The 19,855-nt window shown below is 37.5% G+C and overlaps 1 protein-coding gene across 2 annotated transcripts in view; it reads left to right on the top strand.

Moving 5' to 3' along the window:
* Positions 1 to 4,252: 4,252 nt before the first annotated feature.
* The window catches only part of p4ha2 (procollagen-proline, 2-oxoglutarate 4-dioxygenase (proline 4-hydroxylase), alpha polypeptide 2), a 28,725-nt gene continuing 13,122 nt past the window's right edge, over positions 4,253 to 19,855 (top strand). For both annotated transcript variants that reach the window (XM_053331394.1, XM_053331393.1), the window contains exons 1-6: positions 4,253 to 4,351; positions 11,764 to 11,870; positions 14,062 to 14,158; positions 14,706 to 14,857; positions 16,613 to 16,750; positions 17,806 to 18,045. In XM_053331394.1, coding sequence (XP_053187369.1) covers positions 11,786 to 11,870; positions 14,062 to 14,158; positions 14,706 to 14,857; positions 16,613 to 16,750; positions 17,806 to 18,045 — 712 coding nt within the window. In that variant the 5' untranslated portion in view covers positions 4,253 to 4,351; positions 11,764 to 11,785. The remainder of the gene's footprint in view (positions 4,352 to 11,763; positions 11,871 to 14,061; positions 14,159 to 14,705; positions 14,858 to 16,612; positions 16,751 to 17,805; positions 18,046 to 19,855) is intronic.

The following is a 19,855-nucleotide window of genomic DNA, read 5'->3' as shown; positions in this document are numbered from 1 at the left end:
AAAATAATCATTTTCCCAACTGGGGATACACCTTTTGTCCCTAAGTTGGAACAATTAACTGGTCTTTAGTTTGAAATGTGTCCCCAAAAGTTGAATAACACACACCACAACAAAACAGGCCATATGTGCTTCGCAAAATTGTTAATGCGTTATTTGAACCTGCTACAGTTTAAGGACATCTCAGGCTTGCACTAAAAGCTGTGTCTCTTCCTCAGTGCATGGCCACATATACATACGCACGCCAGCACACACCAACACACACAAACCAACACACACACACACACACACACACACACACACACACACACACACACACACACACACAGAAAACATACTCATGGGAATGCCCCCTCACACAGCAGACTGCATGATCCCTCCTTTGTGCGTTTTAATGTCTTTTTTCTGCCTCATTACCTGGTTGGAGTCAGTGGACCAGACACACACACACAATCACACACACACACACACACACACACACACACACACACACACACACACACACACACACACACACACACACACACACACACACACAGAGTTCCACACTGTTCCTGTGTGTCTTACTCTGTTGTTCCCACCAGGGTGGAATAAATGGCACACAGGCTGGAGTCACTGACAAGCCCCTGAGCTCAGCTGATGAGGTTTGATTAAAGCATCTGAAACCCAAAACTTGCTCTGTGTGTGTTCACTTTCAATCACCCAGCCTCAAGCACAAGGCCATAGTTGCCTATAGAGTATGCATGTACTTCACTGTCTCTCAGTTTGTGTGTCCTCAATAAATCATCTCTGAAAAAACAAGAGAGCATCTTTGACTTTGTGACCTTTTAGATGCACGACTTACCAGCCGAAGTCGAGTACAGGATGAGCCTTAACATATGGAGGCACTTGAAACATCTGGAAAACCTTAACCTCAGCTAAATGAATGGGTGGAAGTAGATGCTTGGTTTTCTATAGTCATTTTGTCATCATGTGACACTCCAAAACATGATGCCACTGACTCCAGATGGAGCCAGAAAACATATTTTGTGCACTGATGTCACATTCACAAAACAATGTCTCCAAGACTATAAATCAAAGATGGATGACACATTCTTCAGCCTTGCTTTACTACAGTATTTGTTTACTACTCTACAGTATGATTGGTTTCTCCATGTCAGGGATTGTGGCATGCCAGACATTCAGTTCTCTATGTGTAATTACCAGTTCATATTTTTACACCCTTATTTGTAGCACAAAGCTTTTACTAAGGTGTGGAAATTACCTGGTGTTTGGCAAGCAAGTAAAATACCTTTGTGTTTAGACAAGAATAGAGACACCCTGTTGTGTCACCAAAGCCAGATTTGTTGTAGGATTCTGTTTTTTATGGGGCACTACAAACAAAAAGTTAAGCAAATATAGGTGTTATATTGACATTTATCTGGAAAATGTACTACATAATGTGAAGGGTAGCGATTACAGTCAATGCATAATAAATCATTACAGTGTGAAATAAGCAATAAGCACAAGAGTGACACCTATTGACAACACATAAAGGAGGTCACTCTTTCATAGCTTGTAAGCTATTTAGCATTAGTGAAGTGCATCAAATAGTGGTTTTGCTCATCAACCTTCACGCCCAGTTAATTAAAACTTCTTGATGCACACTCTGTCATCACCTGTTGTGAGAGAGGCAGATATTGCTGGAAAAAAATCCCTCTTAAGCATGGATCATTACATGTTACTACAAGCAAAACCAGCAGTTTGTTTTGATTAAAAAAAGACAGCCAGGGTAACAAGTGTGAGTAGAGAAGGTGTGGCTGGCCACATTAATGCAGAATCAAAGTACAAATGTGTCTGATGTAACATATGTATAACATAAAAAATAGATTGACAAGAAATTTCTGGGTGTCATTGATGAATTTGTCAATTCAATGATGATGGTCATACCTAGTGAGTGTGTCTGAGAATTATAAAGTTAAGAGTAACCAATGGATAAGCTTTAGGCCTTTAATCCATTGAGTCATGCTGACACCTAGTGGACATTAGTGAGCAGTGCAGCTATATTGTTCCGCTTCAGAGGTTTAAAATGAACAGTTACTGTAAAGGAGCCCTCTTACTTGTTTTGCCTTTTAATTTTCAGAGATCTTGAGCCCTGCTGCAACTCTTAATTCTCTTAATTAAGGCTTTTCTGTCTGCCACTGCCTTTTATTACATCAAATTATGGGCTTCTTAGTTATACCTTGCACTGCACTGGAACTTTTAGTATCCTGTTTATGTGTCCTATTCTAGTTGGCTTGTTGTTTTTTACCTATTTAACTCTTTTTAAAATTTCATTTATATATTTTTTGTGTTTCTTTTACCTTGTGGTTGAAATGTGATTTGCAACTAAACTTGATTTGAATGTGACCATTAGGTCTGTTGTGTAAATTACTTGCTTTAAGTGTGGAATCATTTCTCTAATTATCTCACCAATAAGACAGAATCGATTTGGAAATAGTAGTCATTTTCTTAGATTATGTTTTTTAGATGTTGGTTTAACATAATTAGTTATCTTTGCTAGGAAATATCTGGAGCAAATCATACAAAGTGCAACGATACCTACTGCAAAGTGCAAGTTAGGATACCTCACAAATATGGTTTGTTGGTGTGCCTGTTTTACTTTTATCTTATGAAGTGTTATGCTAGGAGACTGCAATGGAAATTAACAAGCCTTTGAGCTTTACTGCGTTTTCATCCTCGGTTAATTTCAGTGTATGTAATGACTGCAGTGTCCTATACTATATACATGTACCATATGTTTAAAAAAAATCATCAAATACATTCATTCATTCAATATATGTTTCACAGATGTTGTTCAGTCTATCCATAGAACAACCCCCAGAAACCCAGATCCAAACTGTAAACGTGACCAATTGCATGGATTGCATTACCGTAAGTATCCTAAAAGATTCAATTTATGGGCAAAACAGGCTTTAGAATATCTTCCATTCATAAGCCTCCTTTATTCTCTGCAAAGAGCAAAATTTACATCTTTCAAAGGTCTCTGGAAATACCAACTGATATTTAGGGATTGGGAATAAATCACAAGGAAACAAGGAAAGGAATTTAGTTTTAATCAATCCATCACTCACTCATACAGTAAATATTAATTAGCTATTATGATTAAATATGAATTGTACTAATCCTTTGCTAAAATTTGACAGTGCTTTCGGGGGAGTGGTAAGTAGTTACCTAAAGGGAAGTACTATTTAGAAATTAGTATCGGAGGAAAACACAAACAATTAATTTAATCTTTAGCCTACTTGTTAATGTTTAGTGGCAAAATACATAATGCATACTTTCATATTTTATGAAAACAACACTAGACTGTTGCTAGTAAGGTCACTGAACACAATTCATGATGAGAATAAATATGGTATATCTCAAAATAAATAGCCTAAATAAATTAATAAAAGAAATAATAATTGGGCACACTGGTGGCTAATATTTTCCATTAGAGAAACTGAAAGGGAATGAGAGTGATGATGTGTTGATACACCCTACATGTAAACTGTAGGACCCTTGGTTAGTGAATATTTTATGAGTGAATTTTAAGCTATACCACAACTCTCTAACACATACTGTACTTATGTTAAATTCAGTCACAAACCAATGTTTTACATCTCTAACTAAAGAAAGCAATACAGCAGTGTAAAAATACTACAAGTAAAAGTTCTGCACAGATACATTATCAACAAAATATACAGCTGATACTAAGTACCAACATTTACAAACACCAGTGTGACTAGTATATTATAAGATTACTGTTACTGATGCATTCATGTGTAAGTAGGACGTTGTAATTACACAGTGGTGCTGGGTAGTTTAGCCTGTAACAGTGTGTCATATTTTATGAACTCATGATATGTTTAATATAGCATCTTAATCAACAAAGTAACACACTATATATCACAATAATCTTTATGTCCTATGTAGGGGTTGCTATAAAGTAACAAAATACTCAGTTAAAGTGGCTTGCATCGAAATGTAGCCTTATCAAATCAATTGAATTACACATAAAATTGCATCCTAGTAAAATTACACCCCAATTTGTCCAGAACGTTAGCTTTTGTTTGCATAAGTGAAAGTCGAATATACAAGCTAAAGCTTAAAAGTAACGAGTTTACGAGGTGTACTGAAGGCAACACGCAAATACTCAGATAGGAATGTCTTTGCGCATCTATTACGAGTATTACAGTAAACCCTCCGGGAGGTTCTGTACGTGGCAGCGACCAAAACCACTCAGTCCTATTCACAACCGGGGGGTGCGTAGCGATATTGCCTCTACATACCAAAGGTGTGACGTTAATCTTCAAAACCACGGAGAATAAAGGTAAAAAATATCATATATTATATAATAATTAGCAACAAAACCCCTTGTTTTTTTACATCAGTGGCTGAGGGGCTGAAGCGTTGAGCTCGGCTGCCTCCCGAACATGCTGGGATGGTTGTCAATAACTGGGTCCAACAGGGGTTGTTTTCTTTTTTTTGTGTCGTAGTATCAGCGATAGATTTGTAGTGCCAAGAATGTAAATCGACAGCGGCTGGTTATTTTGAGAGGTCTGCGCTCATTTCCGACATGTTAGTTACGTTGTAATGTTACTCTCTGTGAGGCTGTCGGGTTACTATGTTTCACAGCGAAAGTGGAGAAAGTTTTTGAAAAAGTTTTGCCGCGGAGCATCTCAGACGTAGCGTCGCATGACATGGCGTTTAACTTATAAAAGGTTACATTCTGTGAGTTGGACATTGACCGTAATCTTTTGGGTAGGGTAGCGTTTTCACATGTATCCCAAAAAAAAAGCAGGCTGCAGGCAGGGGTAAAGTCGGGACCCGGAGAGCTGAGGTGGGAATTTCTAGAATCAACTATCTTGGGCTGACGTCACCGGTATGGATAGTGTCCAGCTGGAGATGATGAGCAGGCTGCTAGGCCCGGAGTCTGCTCACTTTTACCCACACTTTAATTGAAAGGCTGTTATAAGTTAGGTCTTACTTTTATCCAGAAGATTATAGACATTATGTTGCTGATTATCTTTTATTGTTATTGTTGTGAACGTCATATTCTTTTATTAGGGGGTGGTGGCAGAAACCTTGGGCAAAAAAAAGCCAACAGTGTTTGCATAGCTTGGTACCACCAGTGGGGAGTGAAAGGATCACTTTACTCGCTAAGTGGGCGAACCAAGCCTTTAATTTGAGTTGAATTCAAAGACAGCTATAGCAGTTCAGTTGTGTTTAAAAGGTTAGCTCATAGATTAAAAATAATAATAATAAAGCTCCAAAGGAAAAGTTGTTGGTTTTGTCCACCATCCGCAAATAGTTCATAATGCCACTGTAAACACTGTCCTCAAATAAAGCTTTAAAAAAATAAATAAATGAAGCAGGTGAGTTAACAGTGATTTCAACAATGAGACTAAGCCTAGATTATTGAGACTCTCAGAAGTCAATGTTGTGTGTGTGTGTGTGTGTGTGTGTGTGTGTGTGTGTGTCTGAGGCAGGTGAAATAAAACAAGCAGAAGAAACTAATAACCATAATATTATGAAGAAGAAAGGTGGGAAGAGAGAAAGAAAATGGAAAGTGCTAGAAGAAAAATAATAAGATGAGATAAATAAAAGTTATTAATACTTTAAAATTATAGGTCTTTTTGGGTGGGGTAGGGTAGGTTTGGTGGGTTTGGAAAGGATGCGGGATGAATTAAAGGATAGAGTAAGCAATGGCTGTTAGGCAGGGGATTGGTATCCTGCAGTGATTTATATGTTCTGCAGTACCCTGGCAATAATTGAATGTGGCAGCCATTGGATTGTGAGACAACAAATGGAGGAAAGGGGCACCATGAAACTGTCGGCAGTAATTGGGCTGTAAGGTAGGTGACATGCCTGCTGAGACAAGGAGATGAGTCTCGTTAGATGCAGCTGCAGTACAGAGCTTCTTTATTAAGTTACATGGAAGCACTATAACAAAATCAATCACTCTTTCTTTGGTCTAAATCTGGTCTTTTTTTTTCAAACAACCCCCCCAGCCCCCTGAATATTAAAACATGTCTGGGTGATATATATGATTTACAACATTTGTGCTCAGTGTTTACATACCAGGGGAGGCTTTTGGAAGTGGATGGTATGTTTGGTGTACTCTTGCATTTAAAAACCCAAACAAAATCCATGCCTGTGTCCACATGCTTGCTTATATAAACTAATGCAAACAACTTGGAGCATGTCTGCAGCTTTATGTTAATACTCCATCTGAAGTGAATCACACTCCAGAACAGTTGAGCTTCTCTCCCAGGTTGAACTATGAACCTGTTAAGAACAAAGCATTTTAGTTATAGATGACCAGTACTGCCATAGTCCAGTCTAGCTGCTACGTTTGGATAACATAGCCAATTTTTAGCAGGCTGCAACTTTTACTGCATCTGAAACTAATTTGCTCTCATGTCAACCACATATGGTAAGCAGAAATCTTGGATGTAACTTCTTCAATCCTTTTCCTTACTGAAAAGAGATTCTCTACACTATCCACCCTGGTATTGCCTGTTTAATAAGAAAAGGAAACCATTTTGGAAATGCTCACTTCCTTTTCTCATGGCAGGGAGAAACTAAAATGCTCTAAGCAGTTGTTCTATCGGTCAGCTAGCTGTGTGAAGTTGTGAAATTGCTTCAGACCTGGAAATTGCGTTCTTTAGTCACCCGGTGGGGGGATGTTCGAGGGAAATGAAAGTCAAAGCAAATTTCTGAGTGCATAATCTGACTGTGTCGAAACTTTTGCACTGTGTTTAGAGTCAATTTGGTGCTTACACCAAGCAGAGACAAACCATGTCATCATTTGTCATTATCAAGTGATTAATGAAAATGTAATTGTCCTCAGCAATGCTAAACATCTTGACTGGCCAATAAGCTGTGGCATGTTTGCTTTAATCTAAGTTAATTATATTTAATTGTACATAAACAGTTATTGTACCAACCACAGTGTTAATTGAAATGCTCAGAGCAACAGTACTGAAATTCTTTTTCTGCTGTAGGAGAGAGATAAATCTCCTGGAGGCAGGGATTGCCTGAGCATGTTCACTGCCTGCAGGTACTATGTGCACATATACTGTATATGGTGTTTTATGTAACATATATATATATATATATATATATATATATCACTCTGTAGGAATGCATGTTTTCACTATGACATTCCTGTGTGTGTGTGTGGGTGGGTTTGTGTGTTGCGGTACACACGCCTCTCCTGCTTACTGATTCACATCTGCCAGAAAAATAGCTGTTAAGCATCAACCATTCGTTCTTTATCTCAGTGCACCATTCACAGGCTTCAGTGTGGAAGAAGCTGGCAAGCATCTTATCTGTGCAGACTTATGAGGAATTCATTTTTCTAGTACACAACCCCCACTCTTAATTAACATAGATAGCTGATTTCTTTCTCCATGCTAGGTTTATCACGATACTGGAATTTAGTCTTTGCTGCCAAAGTTTGATTTTGAAAAAAAAATGTGAACTGTCTTGATGCCTCTAAAAGCAAAAAGAGCCACTACACTGAGTATTTCTACACGTAGCATTGACAGCATTGTAACATAATAGGCATAAGAGTCACAGGGAAAGTGGCTTTGATTGCTCTGATCTAATTTTCATAGGGAGGTTTAGTTTATTGAACATATTTCCTGTAATTATTGAGAGTTTTAAAAAAGGTTTTGGAAGTAGGACAAACAGTATTGGACTGTTGTTTCAGTTGCCTTGACTACTCTCAACTACTCAGATCTGAATAATACTATAAATCTGAATAAGAGATGTTTTTTTAATAACTTCACCAAATCAGCACTTGTGTGACCCAAGACAGCTGTTGCTCCGACCCGCCAACTTATTTTCTGTGGAATTGTTGTGAAGTCAGGTCCAGCAGAACAAGACAGACACTGGCCATTATATTATCTGAGTGAACTCTCACTCCTAATAAATGCCTTCACCATTGCAGTCCTTGGATCCTGACTGCTTTGCCAGAGAGCAACGTTTGTTGTGTTTAAATGGACATGTGGCTCCTAACAATGAGATATGAAATCAAAGTCAGGAGAAACATAAACCCAATAGTTGGCTGGAAAAGAGCACACACCTTCAGGCTGTTTTTTGCTACACCACTAGCACTAACTTGTGAACCATTAAGTGCAATGGCCCATAAGGATAAAACACATACACAAGCAAAAGCACAATCTCTAAGGGAAATGCACTCCAAAAAAAGATATGTTGCACTGTAGAGGGCCTATTTTTAGCTCATTTTCAGCCTATATATAGCTGTCAGGACTGTCCTGTCCTCTCCTGACAGATTACATCATATCCAGTTTAATGCTCCACTCAGTTCAGTTCCTCACATTTTTACAAATGCCAGGCAACGGTCAGGAACTCGTTGGGTAGTAAATGTAACAGGCCTCTTTCCAGGAATGTGACATGGGTGTTACAACCTGCAACAACAGGCAAGGCAGTGTTTGGGCTGAGCTATTACATAGGCTGTAAATTACTAGGAGAGAGATGTGGTCCTCTCATTTGCAGTTTGAGACTGTGGTAATTGCATCTGGGTCGGCACTCATCAAGCAAACCATAACTACTCCAACAACTAATATGAATACATTAACCTCAGAGTAAGATTCAGTGGTCGTAACGCTAAACAGTCACTGTCCACTAAGAATAGAGATCCAACTGTTTTAGCTTGATGCTAGAAAAGCTACATTAATATAATATAAATTATATAGTGTCATTTGCAGACTGCATACTGTTTAATTATAATACTTTTTGAGATCTGTGTGGTACTGCATCCAACTTGTGCACTGATGTTGATCTGCTCTCTCTGTCCAGACTAGTCTGTGCACCATGTTCTTTCAAACCAGATGACCACAAAACCATGCATGCATAACCAATTTGTCTTTTATCTTTTCAATAACCAATGTAAGGTGGTGGAAAATGATCCAATGGCACATGAGCTTGTCCTGAGTCATAGTCATTTGTTTAATTCAGTGTAACTGGCAAGAATTCTGCAGAGCAGGCACAGTTTTGTAAAATGAGTAACCCCGACATACCCTTTTGTAAGAAGTTGTAATCCATTGGACATCTTCGAGAAGGATTGGTTTTAATTTTAACACCATCGGTTCTTCATTTCTACATGTGTTGAACATGTGAGCATGTTTGTCCCATCATTCCCACCCGGCCGGAAACCTCTAAGAGGTTGGGACAGCTTTGTAGTTCTTCTAGATCTTTCAGGAGACACAAATAGTATTATTTGGTGAGAAAATGGATAAAATACTAAGCCAGAAAGGAAGACTAGAAATGTGTCGCTCTGTGAATTCTGGTCCAGTCCTATTCTGAAATGTTGGATACAATCATTGACCTTCATACTCACACCCGATGTGGTAAATTCCAGTGAAATAACTATGATTTAAAATGCTGAAAATGACTCTCACAGGAAATGTGAAGGCCAAAGAAAATACAGAACATAAGTCCTGAAATGTTAAGCCTTTTTGTTCTCACCAGAGAAATTAGTAATAGAAAGTTTGTTGATGAAGTTGTTTCATGAATGTTAAAAAAAGATAGAGGAAGGCAGAAACGATCACAGACAGTGATTGAAGTTTTTTATATTTATTTTATTTTAATAAATAATGTTGTTTTGAGTTTGACTGTGTTGTGCTTGACTGAAACATGTGGGGGAAATGTAATTAGAATACAAAGACGTACTGCATGTGTTTTAAAGGCATTTCTCTTCTCCAGTAGTATCTGCTGTTGGTAAGTACCAAATGGTTGCTTTGATGCCTCATTAAAAGGATCAATTTATCACCAGTATGCCAAATTCTACCTTCCATCATGCTTGTTTTACAAAGGATTCACTGACAGGTAATTATACCTTTTGGTAGATGTGCTGCTCTTTAACTGTTCTTACTTATAGTGTTGTCCTAACAGCTGTCCTATGGTTATGGCTGACTTCCTCTTGGACACGATGGTGGTCGACTTAAAGTTCAGACTCAGGGCTCCTGTTGAATGTATTCACTTTGTCATAACTAAGTTTGGCAAAAATAGAAAGTTGACTTGTATTTTGTCAGTAGGTGTCATGTAAGTGAAATGATTTATTTTTCACCTGCAGCAGATTCCTCACTGTGTTATTACTACACTAACAATTAACGTGACAATCTTCTGCTTCACATCCTCTTTTTCTCTAAGCCTTTGATTAGATAGCGGTGCAGACAGAAGTATGTATGTGTACGTGTGCCTGCATTTTGAGTTACGGTTGTGTATGTTTGTTCTACAAAGTGAAATACTCGTCACTGAGGAGTGATGTGGCAAAGCAGGATTAGACTAAGTCCAAGAGGAGAAAGTGGAACAGTGTCATTTTGCACACAAAGTCACAGACAAAGCAGGTCTGAGTTCTGGACTGTGAATGGAGAGTTTCTGTCAGGTAGGACACCATTGTTTAATCCTGTTTTTCAGCTTTAGCTCTGTTGCTGCCTCTGAAGAAGCTGAAAGTCCACACAGATCATGTTCTTTTTGCCCTAGATAAAGCTACTCATTTAATGGGACAACTAGTAGTGAAGGCAATATGTCAAATAGTGTTTTAAATTTCTGTTTCTGCAGTACAAACTCTTGGTTATATGTCAAAGGACACTGAGTTTTATATAGTCATGGCATTAGTCATGAGTATTTTTTATTAGGCGTCTGATGGTCATGTTAAACTCCAGAGAAACAAAAATGTGCATACTCTGATCTTGTGTTTTAAAATGGTGTTTTTTAATTTTATAATACAACATTTTGTTCTACTGGTTGCATCTGTAAGGTGACTGAATAGACACATGACTCCTTATATAATGTTTTGTGTGTTTTATTATCAAGAGTCTATCATGTATAGAGTCCAGTAGTCTTGTATAAAGTGCTTTCAGTTCATAAGTCCAGTATGTTACAGGGGAGGGGCTGAGACTTGTCAAGTCTCCTCCTCCTCTGGAGGTCAGGAAATATCTGTTTACGGTGTTGCTGGCGATTATTGTCAGAGCACAGTTTGTTTTCCACTGTTTGTTTTAAGCATGCAATACCTGCAATGATCTGTGTCAGCTCAGTTTGTTTGGGTGAGATTTTATCTTCCATGATGCAGGCAGATTTATAACATAAATCAAAATGTGCACCATGAGTCCCTGAGCTCTGTAACAGTCAATTAGATCTGAATCACTGGACATTCTTTTGTTTTTTTATCATCTGTGTGCTTTCATTATAAGTTGTAACTAATGAATCCCCCAAATATATATTCATTTTATAATATAGCTTCTTTCCACATCATCCCTTTCTTATTCTTTCTCAGTAGAACTTGGCAAACAGATTTATATGACAACATGCCTCGTAGTAGGCACTGGTGACTCATAATAGAAAACATACTGGAAACTTTGAATATTGTTAGACCCAACGGAAACACAGCATCATTACTAAAACTGCTGATTTACAGTGTGCAAACTACCCTTTGTTATGTGTGACTTGAAGTTTAAGGAGCCAGTGTTGTAACAGACATACTGTTTGTTAGTTTAAGTTGTCAATACTGTATGAAATCAAAGCGAAGTATAAGTCATGGATGGACACAGTATAAAGGTTGATAGTTTCATAAAGACAGCAACACATACAAATCTCACCATGTGTTTAATACAGTCCAGCACAGTTAGTTCAGTAATCTGATTACACGAGTACTTTTTAACATGAAAATTTAATTATTGTGACATGATGTGAAAATTGTTGTCATTACAGGTAATTAATTAAAAGAGACAGAATGAGGACGTTCCTGTCTTTCATCTCCTGGGCTCTGCTCTGCTGCTGCTGCCGGACAACGCAGGCAGAGGTCTTCACCTCCATAGGTAGGTTTAAAGATTTAGGTGAGCTTTTTTTATTCAGCTTACATTTTGTCCTTTGTGGGAGATTCTTGAGTCAGTTTACCCCAAAATACTTTTAAATACCTTTAATACATGTTCCATGCATGTATCAGAAGTGACAGTGAGTCAAATCATTTGCTATTGTACATGTTGATCTTGAGACAGGTAACACACAGATAGGTGTTTACATTCACCTATCATACTGGCTATTGATTATTTTTCATCTTAATTTGGTTATTATATGTTGTGATCAACTACAACCTACAAATGTCACTAAGTGGACATTATTTATGATCCATTAATGGATGACTGATGAAATTTGCATAGAATTTGTGTCACATCTTCATTTTGTTTAGTCTGAATGCAGTTTATGAGCCTCCAACTGTAGAGCTCAATGCACATTTGGAAAAGAATATAATGAAATTGTTCTTGATTGACCCTATGACTTTAATCCTGGCACTACTTAATAATGAACTTGAATCTAGTTTTGCTGTCACACACTAGCAGTATCAAAGTAGAGTACTACAGAAGCTTTGAGCTCAGTAATGCATGTTTTTTCAGTTTTGCAATGATGAGGTTTTAAATGAAGGAAGTGGTTAGAAGGTCAATAAAATCTGTGTCTATTCTCGGGAGTGCTGCATAAGTTTAAAGAGAAAGCTGTGGTCTGCAGATTCTTGTATTCAATTCATTTGAAACAAAACTAAAAACTGGTTGTCAGAATCATTTCTGCAAGTCAGACTAAGAACCACTCACCCAATTGCTTTCTTTCATCTAATATGTGAATGATAAGAACAAACATTTAGATTTTTTGTCATTGTCATTCTTGTTATACAGTAGTATTCACAGTACTATAAAATTTAACACGTTGCATCTTATGAGTTAAAGAGTCATTTAAGTCACATTGATTTAGTGCATTTGGCAGGTCAGTAATGCTGTCTGCATACAGAAACAAAGGAAGTGTTTCATAATTCCTCTTCTCTGGCAAACCCCAGGAATTAATCATGGTTGAACGTTTCCATGGAATTGTTTGCTTTGTATACTATACCCCATCACCACCTTCTCCTCAAAGACTCATGGATAGACTACTCTCTGTAGTTTGCTAAGTAATTCTATACAATCTAAGCCTCACAGTTTGTGGCTGGAGATTTATTTTTACCTCAGCCAAGGTCTGGGACAAATGGTATCACCAAAATGCAGTTTATAGGTCATTAAAGCAAAGCTTAGCAGATTTAAAAGATGTCAGTGGGATTGTTAGTGCTAGCAACACATTTTTGAATGTAATGTAATGTATCCGTTTTTCTAGACTAATTGTTTAATGGAGCTTTAAATTTTTAATAGGGAGTTTTTTTTTCTAGCAAATAACAAACCTGCACATTACCTTAAGCAGAACTACAGGAAGTTGTAGCATAATGTGCATAATGGCGACAAGAATTTGTAATTGACCCAGTAATCTGTGAGAGGGTTTCAGCTGGGTTGTTATACGCCAATTGTGCCTCGACAATGCACATCCACTGAGATGCTTGTTTTTTCCAGTGACAGGCTCAGAGTATTATTGTGACAACATTATGGAAAAGATTATACAGAGAAATAAAACATTTTTTTAACCTTTTGCTTGATCTGGTCTGTTTACCATTGTGTCCTACCAAGTCTTGCTCAAGGATAAATCTTGCAAGAGTTGAGTTATCTGATTTGGCTTGATATTCAGCCATGATTTGACATATTTTAAATAAAACTAAGCTTTCTGGACTCCAAAACAACAAACTCTTCCTGGCACTCTTCTCTCCAACTCTGTCATGGCAGAATATTTAGCTGATTTTGACAATAACTCAACTGTCAGGAGATTTTAGAAAAATAGTTATTCTTGAGCAAGATCTGATTAAACACAATAATAAACCGACCAGATCAAGCGAAAATGTAAATAAGTCAGCTTTATCTCTCTGTACATTCCTTTCCATAATTTTAACAGATGCATAAAATGATCTGAGTCTGTCAGTGGCTACCGGCTGAAGCACTCTCACTCAGTACTGGACCAGTTTCAAAAATACCTGTCACCATTCGTCACCTGGACACAAAATGATGGGAAAATACGGTCCAGGTTGAAAAATCCCCAAGTTTAACTCATCTCACTCGTCTGTCTGTCTTATCTTCTCATCTATCTGGCTGTCTGTCTCTGTAGGCCAAATGACGGACCTGATCTACACAGAGAAAGAGCTGGTCCAGTCTCTGAGGGAGTACATAAAAGAAGAGGAGTCCAAACTTTCTGCTTTGAGAAGGTGTATTTTCAACTTAATAACAGCTATAACGTCATGATGAATCAGCATTGTTCTTGTGTATTCTTCATGTTTGAATTCAGCTCCTCTTTTTTTCATTGTATGCTCCATTTGTGCTATGTGTTATGGGATAAATACATCAAAATAATATCCCTAGCATTTACAAATATTATAAATATGAATAAAATATGTTTAATCAACAGTAGTGACAAATTAAATACAATATTTATATCTGTTCCATCCACATTCAACAAAGAGATTTGTTCATATCAACAGTCCTTTAACTATTTAGTGGTTAAGACTGTGGAAGTCTTACAAACTTTCTTTTTAATTTGTGCAGTACATGTTTTTTATAGTGTAACGCCATTTAAGTCTTCGTCAACAAGTTTTCACCAGACTTATCAATATGAGTAAAAAAGAGCTAAACATCTGGTTTAACTTTTACAAGTTCAAGGTCAATGTCAAGTGATATGTAGAATATACACAATGTATGTATATCTGTATAAAAGGCTGCTTTAACAGTGATAATACCACTTTGTCTGTCTCTTAGTTGGGCCAACAAGCTGGATGTTCTTACCAAAGTGTCCACCTCCGACCCAGAGGGCTACCTGGCTCACCCAGTCAATGCCTACAAACTGATGAAGAGACTCAACACAGAGTGGTCTGAACTGGAGAGCCTGGTGCTTCAGAACCCCTCAGATGGTAAAAAAAAAACTCCCCCCAAAACTGTATGTGAGAGGTGTTTATGGTCCCATGCAGCTACAGACCTGTAGACTGACTGGAAGCATATACATGTTTTTGGAGTAGAAGCACAGTCTATATATATATATATATATTTATTTTTTATTTATTATTATATATATATTTATATGTACATATATATATATATATATATACATATGTATATATATATATGTGTGTGTGTGTGTGTGCATATAACTGCATATGTGTATAACTGCAAAGTTTCAGTCAAGTTGAAGCTATTTCAATGTGATCTGATGTGTCTTTGTAACCGTTTGTACTGACAAATCTGCATGAGTTAGCCTTTGTTCTTTCCTTTCCATCGATACTCAGTGCGCCAGCTCAAATGTCTCTTCACATCGTGTAATGCATCTGAAGGGCAGCATTCATTGCTTTTTCTATCAACATGTGGAGAGTATGGCAAGAGGCAAATACAAAATCCAGAGCGGATGTAAGCAGAATAAATAACAGCTTGGACTTTGCTAAGTGGAAATTTCTGCTGTTCGATTCTGCTCAAGTACACTGCTGATGCAAATGAACGGAGAATAGAGTCTGTCATGTTGTAGCTGCAGCTGTTCCTCATCTCTGCATATTTTGGCCATGTTTTTTGTGTGTGTGTGTTTAGGCTTAGGCTCATTTCTGTGTGAGCCAGATGAGTTGAGCATTAGTTCATAATGGGTGTCCCACAAGAAAATCTTAATACGTGGCTATGAGTCACAAAAAAGATGGGTAGGATAGAGATACATGCATCAGACTGGAGGAGAACCTTTTATTAAAAAAAGTAGATAGAAGACATATTTATTCCTCTTTACAAGGAGAGAGAAGTGACAAGGAGAGAAAAATAAAAGTATAAACTCTAGTATTTAGAACAAAGATGCCTATTCTTCATATCACAGAGCAACTACAAATCATAAATATTTAATGAAAATGTTACATTTACATGCATTATTTCTAAAAGACTTTACTGAACAACAGATGGTGATATCTCATATGCAGTGATGAACTATGAGGAATGTGCACTGTACTGATATACCTTGTTAGTAGTCATCATAAGCAATGCAAACTAGACTGCATTATAACTACAAATCTACAAAAGCCCATTAAAAGCAAAGGGGTGATGTATATTTACATTGAGCAACAATTTGTGTTCCACTTTAAACAGATAGAAAACACAACAAAGCAGCTTCGCCAAGTTTAACCTAACAAGAAACCTTAGGAAGTGTTACTGTATGTTTGGGGTCAGAGACTGGCTTATACAGTACCAGTCAAAAGTTTGGACACACTCTTTCATTAAAGTCAATGGGAAAGTGTGTTTTGACTGGTACTGTGCCTCACACACATAACATAGATAGAAGAAAAAAGACAAAACAAGCTCAGTATTTTCCTCTGTGTGTGTCATTGTGACATAGAAAGAGAGATAAGGGAAAATTCCAACAACGAAGTTGCAACGCCATCTGCTGTACTAAATAATGTATCGCTCAGTTGGCTTTGTATCCAGTTCTGCTGAAATTACACTTCATTGCCATTTGGAATAATGTCCTTGAACTTGAAACAGTTAAATGGTGTACCTTTTTTTCAAAGCAGCTTTTTGTGCATATGCTTCATTTAAATGTGGTCAAAGTGTTGAAATTGAAACTGAAACTGAATATCTGACAGATTACTTTTCTCTTTAGATGTTTGCACTTTATAACATTTGCATGCTCTTTCCCTCTCTAGCGTTCATTTCCAACATGTCCATGCACAGACAGTACTTCCCAGATGAGGAAGATGAGACAGGTGCAGCTAAGGCACTGATGCGTCTACAGGACACATACCACCTGGATTCTGAGGCCTTCTCCAAAGGAAAGCTGCCAGGTGAGCCAAGAGTGCACTAATGTTTTAATAGGGTAGCGTGTACACTTATAAAAGAAAGAGGGCAAGGGAAGCTGCATGTATGTAATGATTTTTAACTGGTGATCATGTGCATATTTATACGTCTCTCCTTGTGAAACCCAATTTGAGTTTTGGTCCTCTTGAAAGAGCATATTTTTTCTAAATTAGGCCATATTGACCTCACTTCTTCAGATGTAAGGCCTTGAGAATGTGACTAGGGAACAAATAACTTATTTAATGTTGTATCATACACAGATACATGTTGTATTCTTTGATTTAAATTTCAGATTTATTCATTAATACAGCATTTATCGCACTCAACTTTCAAAGTTCACAAATCTAAGTTACCTTGTGAGGCAGCTGGATTCGCGAGATCCTGCAAGTTATGCACTTGTGGCCGAACCAACAGTGGTTTGGAGCAATCGGTGTCCTATGAGGAACTACTGGCAGCTCCGGGTGTGGTTTAGGTGTGATGACAGCAAGAAGTTAACCATGATAGATGGTCATAGAGAGATGGTTCATCCAGTTACCTGTGAAGTATTCTTTGTGCCGACATCTCAGATACTTCTGTGTAACAAATCATCTGGCAAGTCACGTTCAAGATCTAAGGACCTAGACCTAGCAACATGCTATCTGCATGACGATTCAAAGACAGATATCCTCAATTAAGTGGCTAAGTTTAGATACTTGCAATCAAATTCAGTGGTATCTAGACATAATATTGATCAAACAAAGGTGTGAAAAGCTGTGTTCTTGTGCATACTTCTGCAGGTATGTGCTTCTATGAACATTTTTTGGGGGGTGTAACTATGATAGTTGACTGTGTTTGTCATGCTATTTGGCAACAGTGGTTGTTTCAAAAGTAAATATTAAAAGAAACAAAACAAAAGTAGACATAAGAAAATACATTAATGTAATTGATTCCATATAAGGAAATTGAAGTATTACAGCACAAATAATATTTCAGAAAACCATAATAGCTCAATTCTATTTGGCTCAATATTGTCAGTATTAAAATGTAATGAATTCTGCCCCAGGTATGCACTCCAATGCCATACTGACAGTGGACGACTGCTACGACATGGGAAAGACGGCTTATAATGATGCAGACTATTACCATGCTGTGCTGTGGATGCAGCAGGCCTTGAAGCAGCTGGATGCTGGGGAAGAAGCTGTGGTTTCCAAGGCAGACATTTTGGACTACCTCAGCTACTCTGTTTACCAGATGGGTGATCTGCCTCGAGCTATTGAGCTGACACGCCGGCTAGTGGCCATTGGTAAGGTGCAACATAGGCAAATGGACTGACACAAAAGCTACAAGCTCAAACACACTGCACATATGCTTTTATTTATTTATTTATTTATTTATTTATTTATTCATTCATTCAATCATTCATTTATCCCAGCCTGTCACAACATTATATGTCTTTCTACATGAACCCATTCACGGTTCAGGGTTTATAAATCTAAAATAGCATCCTTTGCGAGCTGCCGCCCATAACACATACAGACAGCAGCTAGCTGACCAATACAACCACACTCCTCTACTGTGGAGTAATTGATGGGTTGTCTTCCTGCTGTGTCATGAATCACTACAGACCTCTCTTCTCTCACACTGCAGTGGGTGTAGTCTATCCAAAGCAAGAACCCGTGGTTCCTGTTATTTTAGTCTCAGCATTAAGGGCTGTGTTGACAGCTGCAGGCCATCTTTTTAGAGCTGTGGTATCCTTGTTTACATGTCATGTGAAATTGAGATACAGCAGACATAAACTGCTTTCTACCATTGAGTGCCACAAAAGTAACATGAACATTGTCCATAAAATAGATCATACACTTAAAAAGTCCAGATTAAGCAAATGTAATACAATAGGAAATGCCCAAGAAATATGATGTGGTGATCATATTCAATCACTTTTATTCAGTTTTCACTGGAAAATATTAAAGAATTAGTTCGGCAACATGGGAAATACGCCACATTTTCATGCTGAGTATTAGATGAGAAGTTGGATAGGCTGCAAATGATATGTTGGATTATATATATATACTTCAGGAATACCCTGTGCCCAGCTAATAAGTAGTCTTACATTTAGACCTCTGTAAAATCACAACATGCATTTTTTGCAAAAGTTTTTGTACAGATTAAACACACAAGATTCATGTTAATAAGTGAGTTTTGCCTTCACTCAGTCTAGTGCCAGACTGTCTGTATCACCATTTCAAGTCTTTATACAAAGCTCACTGGCTGCTGGGTCCAGCTTCATATAGCGTTCAAACATAAAAATGTTATAATTTGTGCATATCACTCACAAAACAGCAAACAAAAAATGCCCAACTATTTAATTTAGGATAAAAACAAAGTAAACTACATTTTAATACAAGTAACAGTCAGTTTAGCAGCTCTCTTCTAGTGGGTCTTATTGGGCAACTCCTTGGACTGAATCAGTGTAAGTAAATCTGTGTGGACTGTAGCCCTGCTGAAAAAAAGCACACACACTCATTTGTGTTGTTTATTGGCTGCCTGTGTCAACAGAAAATATTTGAACAGCACACTTCCTTCAAGAAGAACTTAACCGAAGGCTACACATAGTTTACTGATGAAGTTCCTATCATTTTTGTGCATGATGCAACTTTGCCCCTACAATAAAATGACAGGTGGAGCATGAAAATTGGTGTATTTCCTCTAAATATCACAGTGTGGGTGTTCTTTTTCTATTATCCAACTATACTTCAGTGTCTCCAACACTTACCAAGGACAAAAGGGAAACTCTGAATACTGAGTGCCTTGAAATGTAATTGAAAGGTGAAATCCACAATAGCTATTGATTGTAAATGGCATTGCAGTAAGTTGTTTTGTTGTTTTGTCCGAACTAAACCATAGTTGGTCATAGTAAATAAATAAATAATGAAAGCTTAAAGAAACTGAAACTGAAGACACAAATATTTACAATGTCATAATATTCTTTCTAATGCTCTCACTTGTTTGTGTTAATAAGGAGTAATACTGTACCTTGTTTCTATTTACAGTATCTCCTGATACCTTGATTTCACTTCCCAGCTGAGAATTGAGCTATTAACCAAAATTATCTT

Source organism: Scomber japonicus, chromosome 13 (assembly GCF_027409825.1).
Source record: "Scomber japonicus isolate fScoJap1 chromosome 13, fScoJap1.pri, whole genome shotgun sequence".
Lineage (NCBI taxonomy): Eukaryota > Metazoa > Chordata > Actinopteri > Scombriformes > Scombridae > Scomber > Scomber japonicus.
Note: the sequence above shows the minus strand (reverse complement) of the source record. Positions and strands in the feature narration are given on the sequence as shown.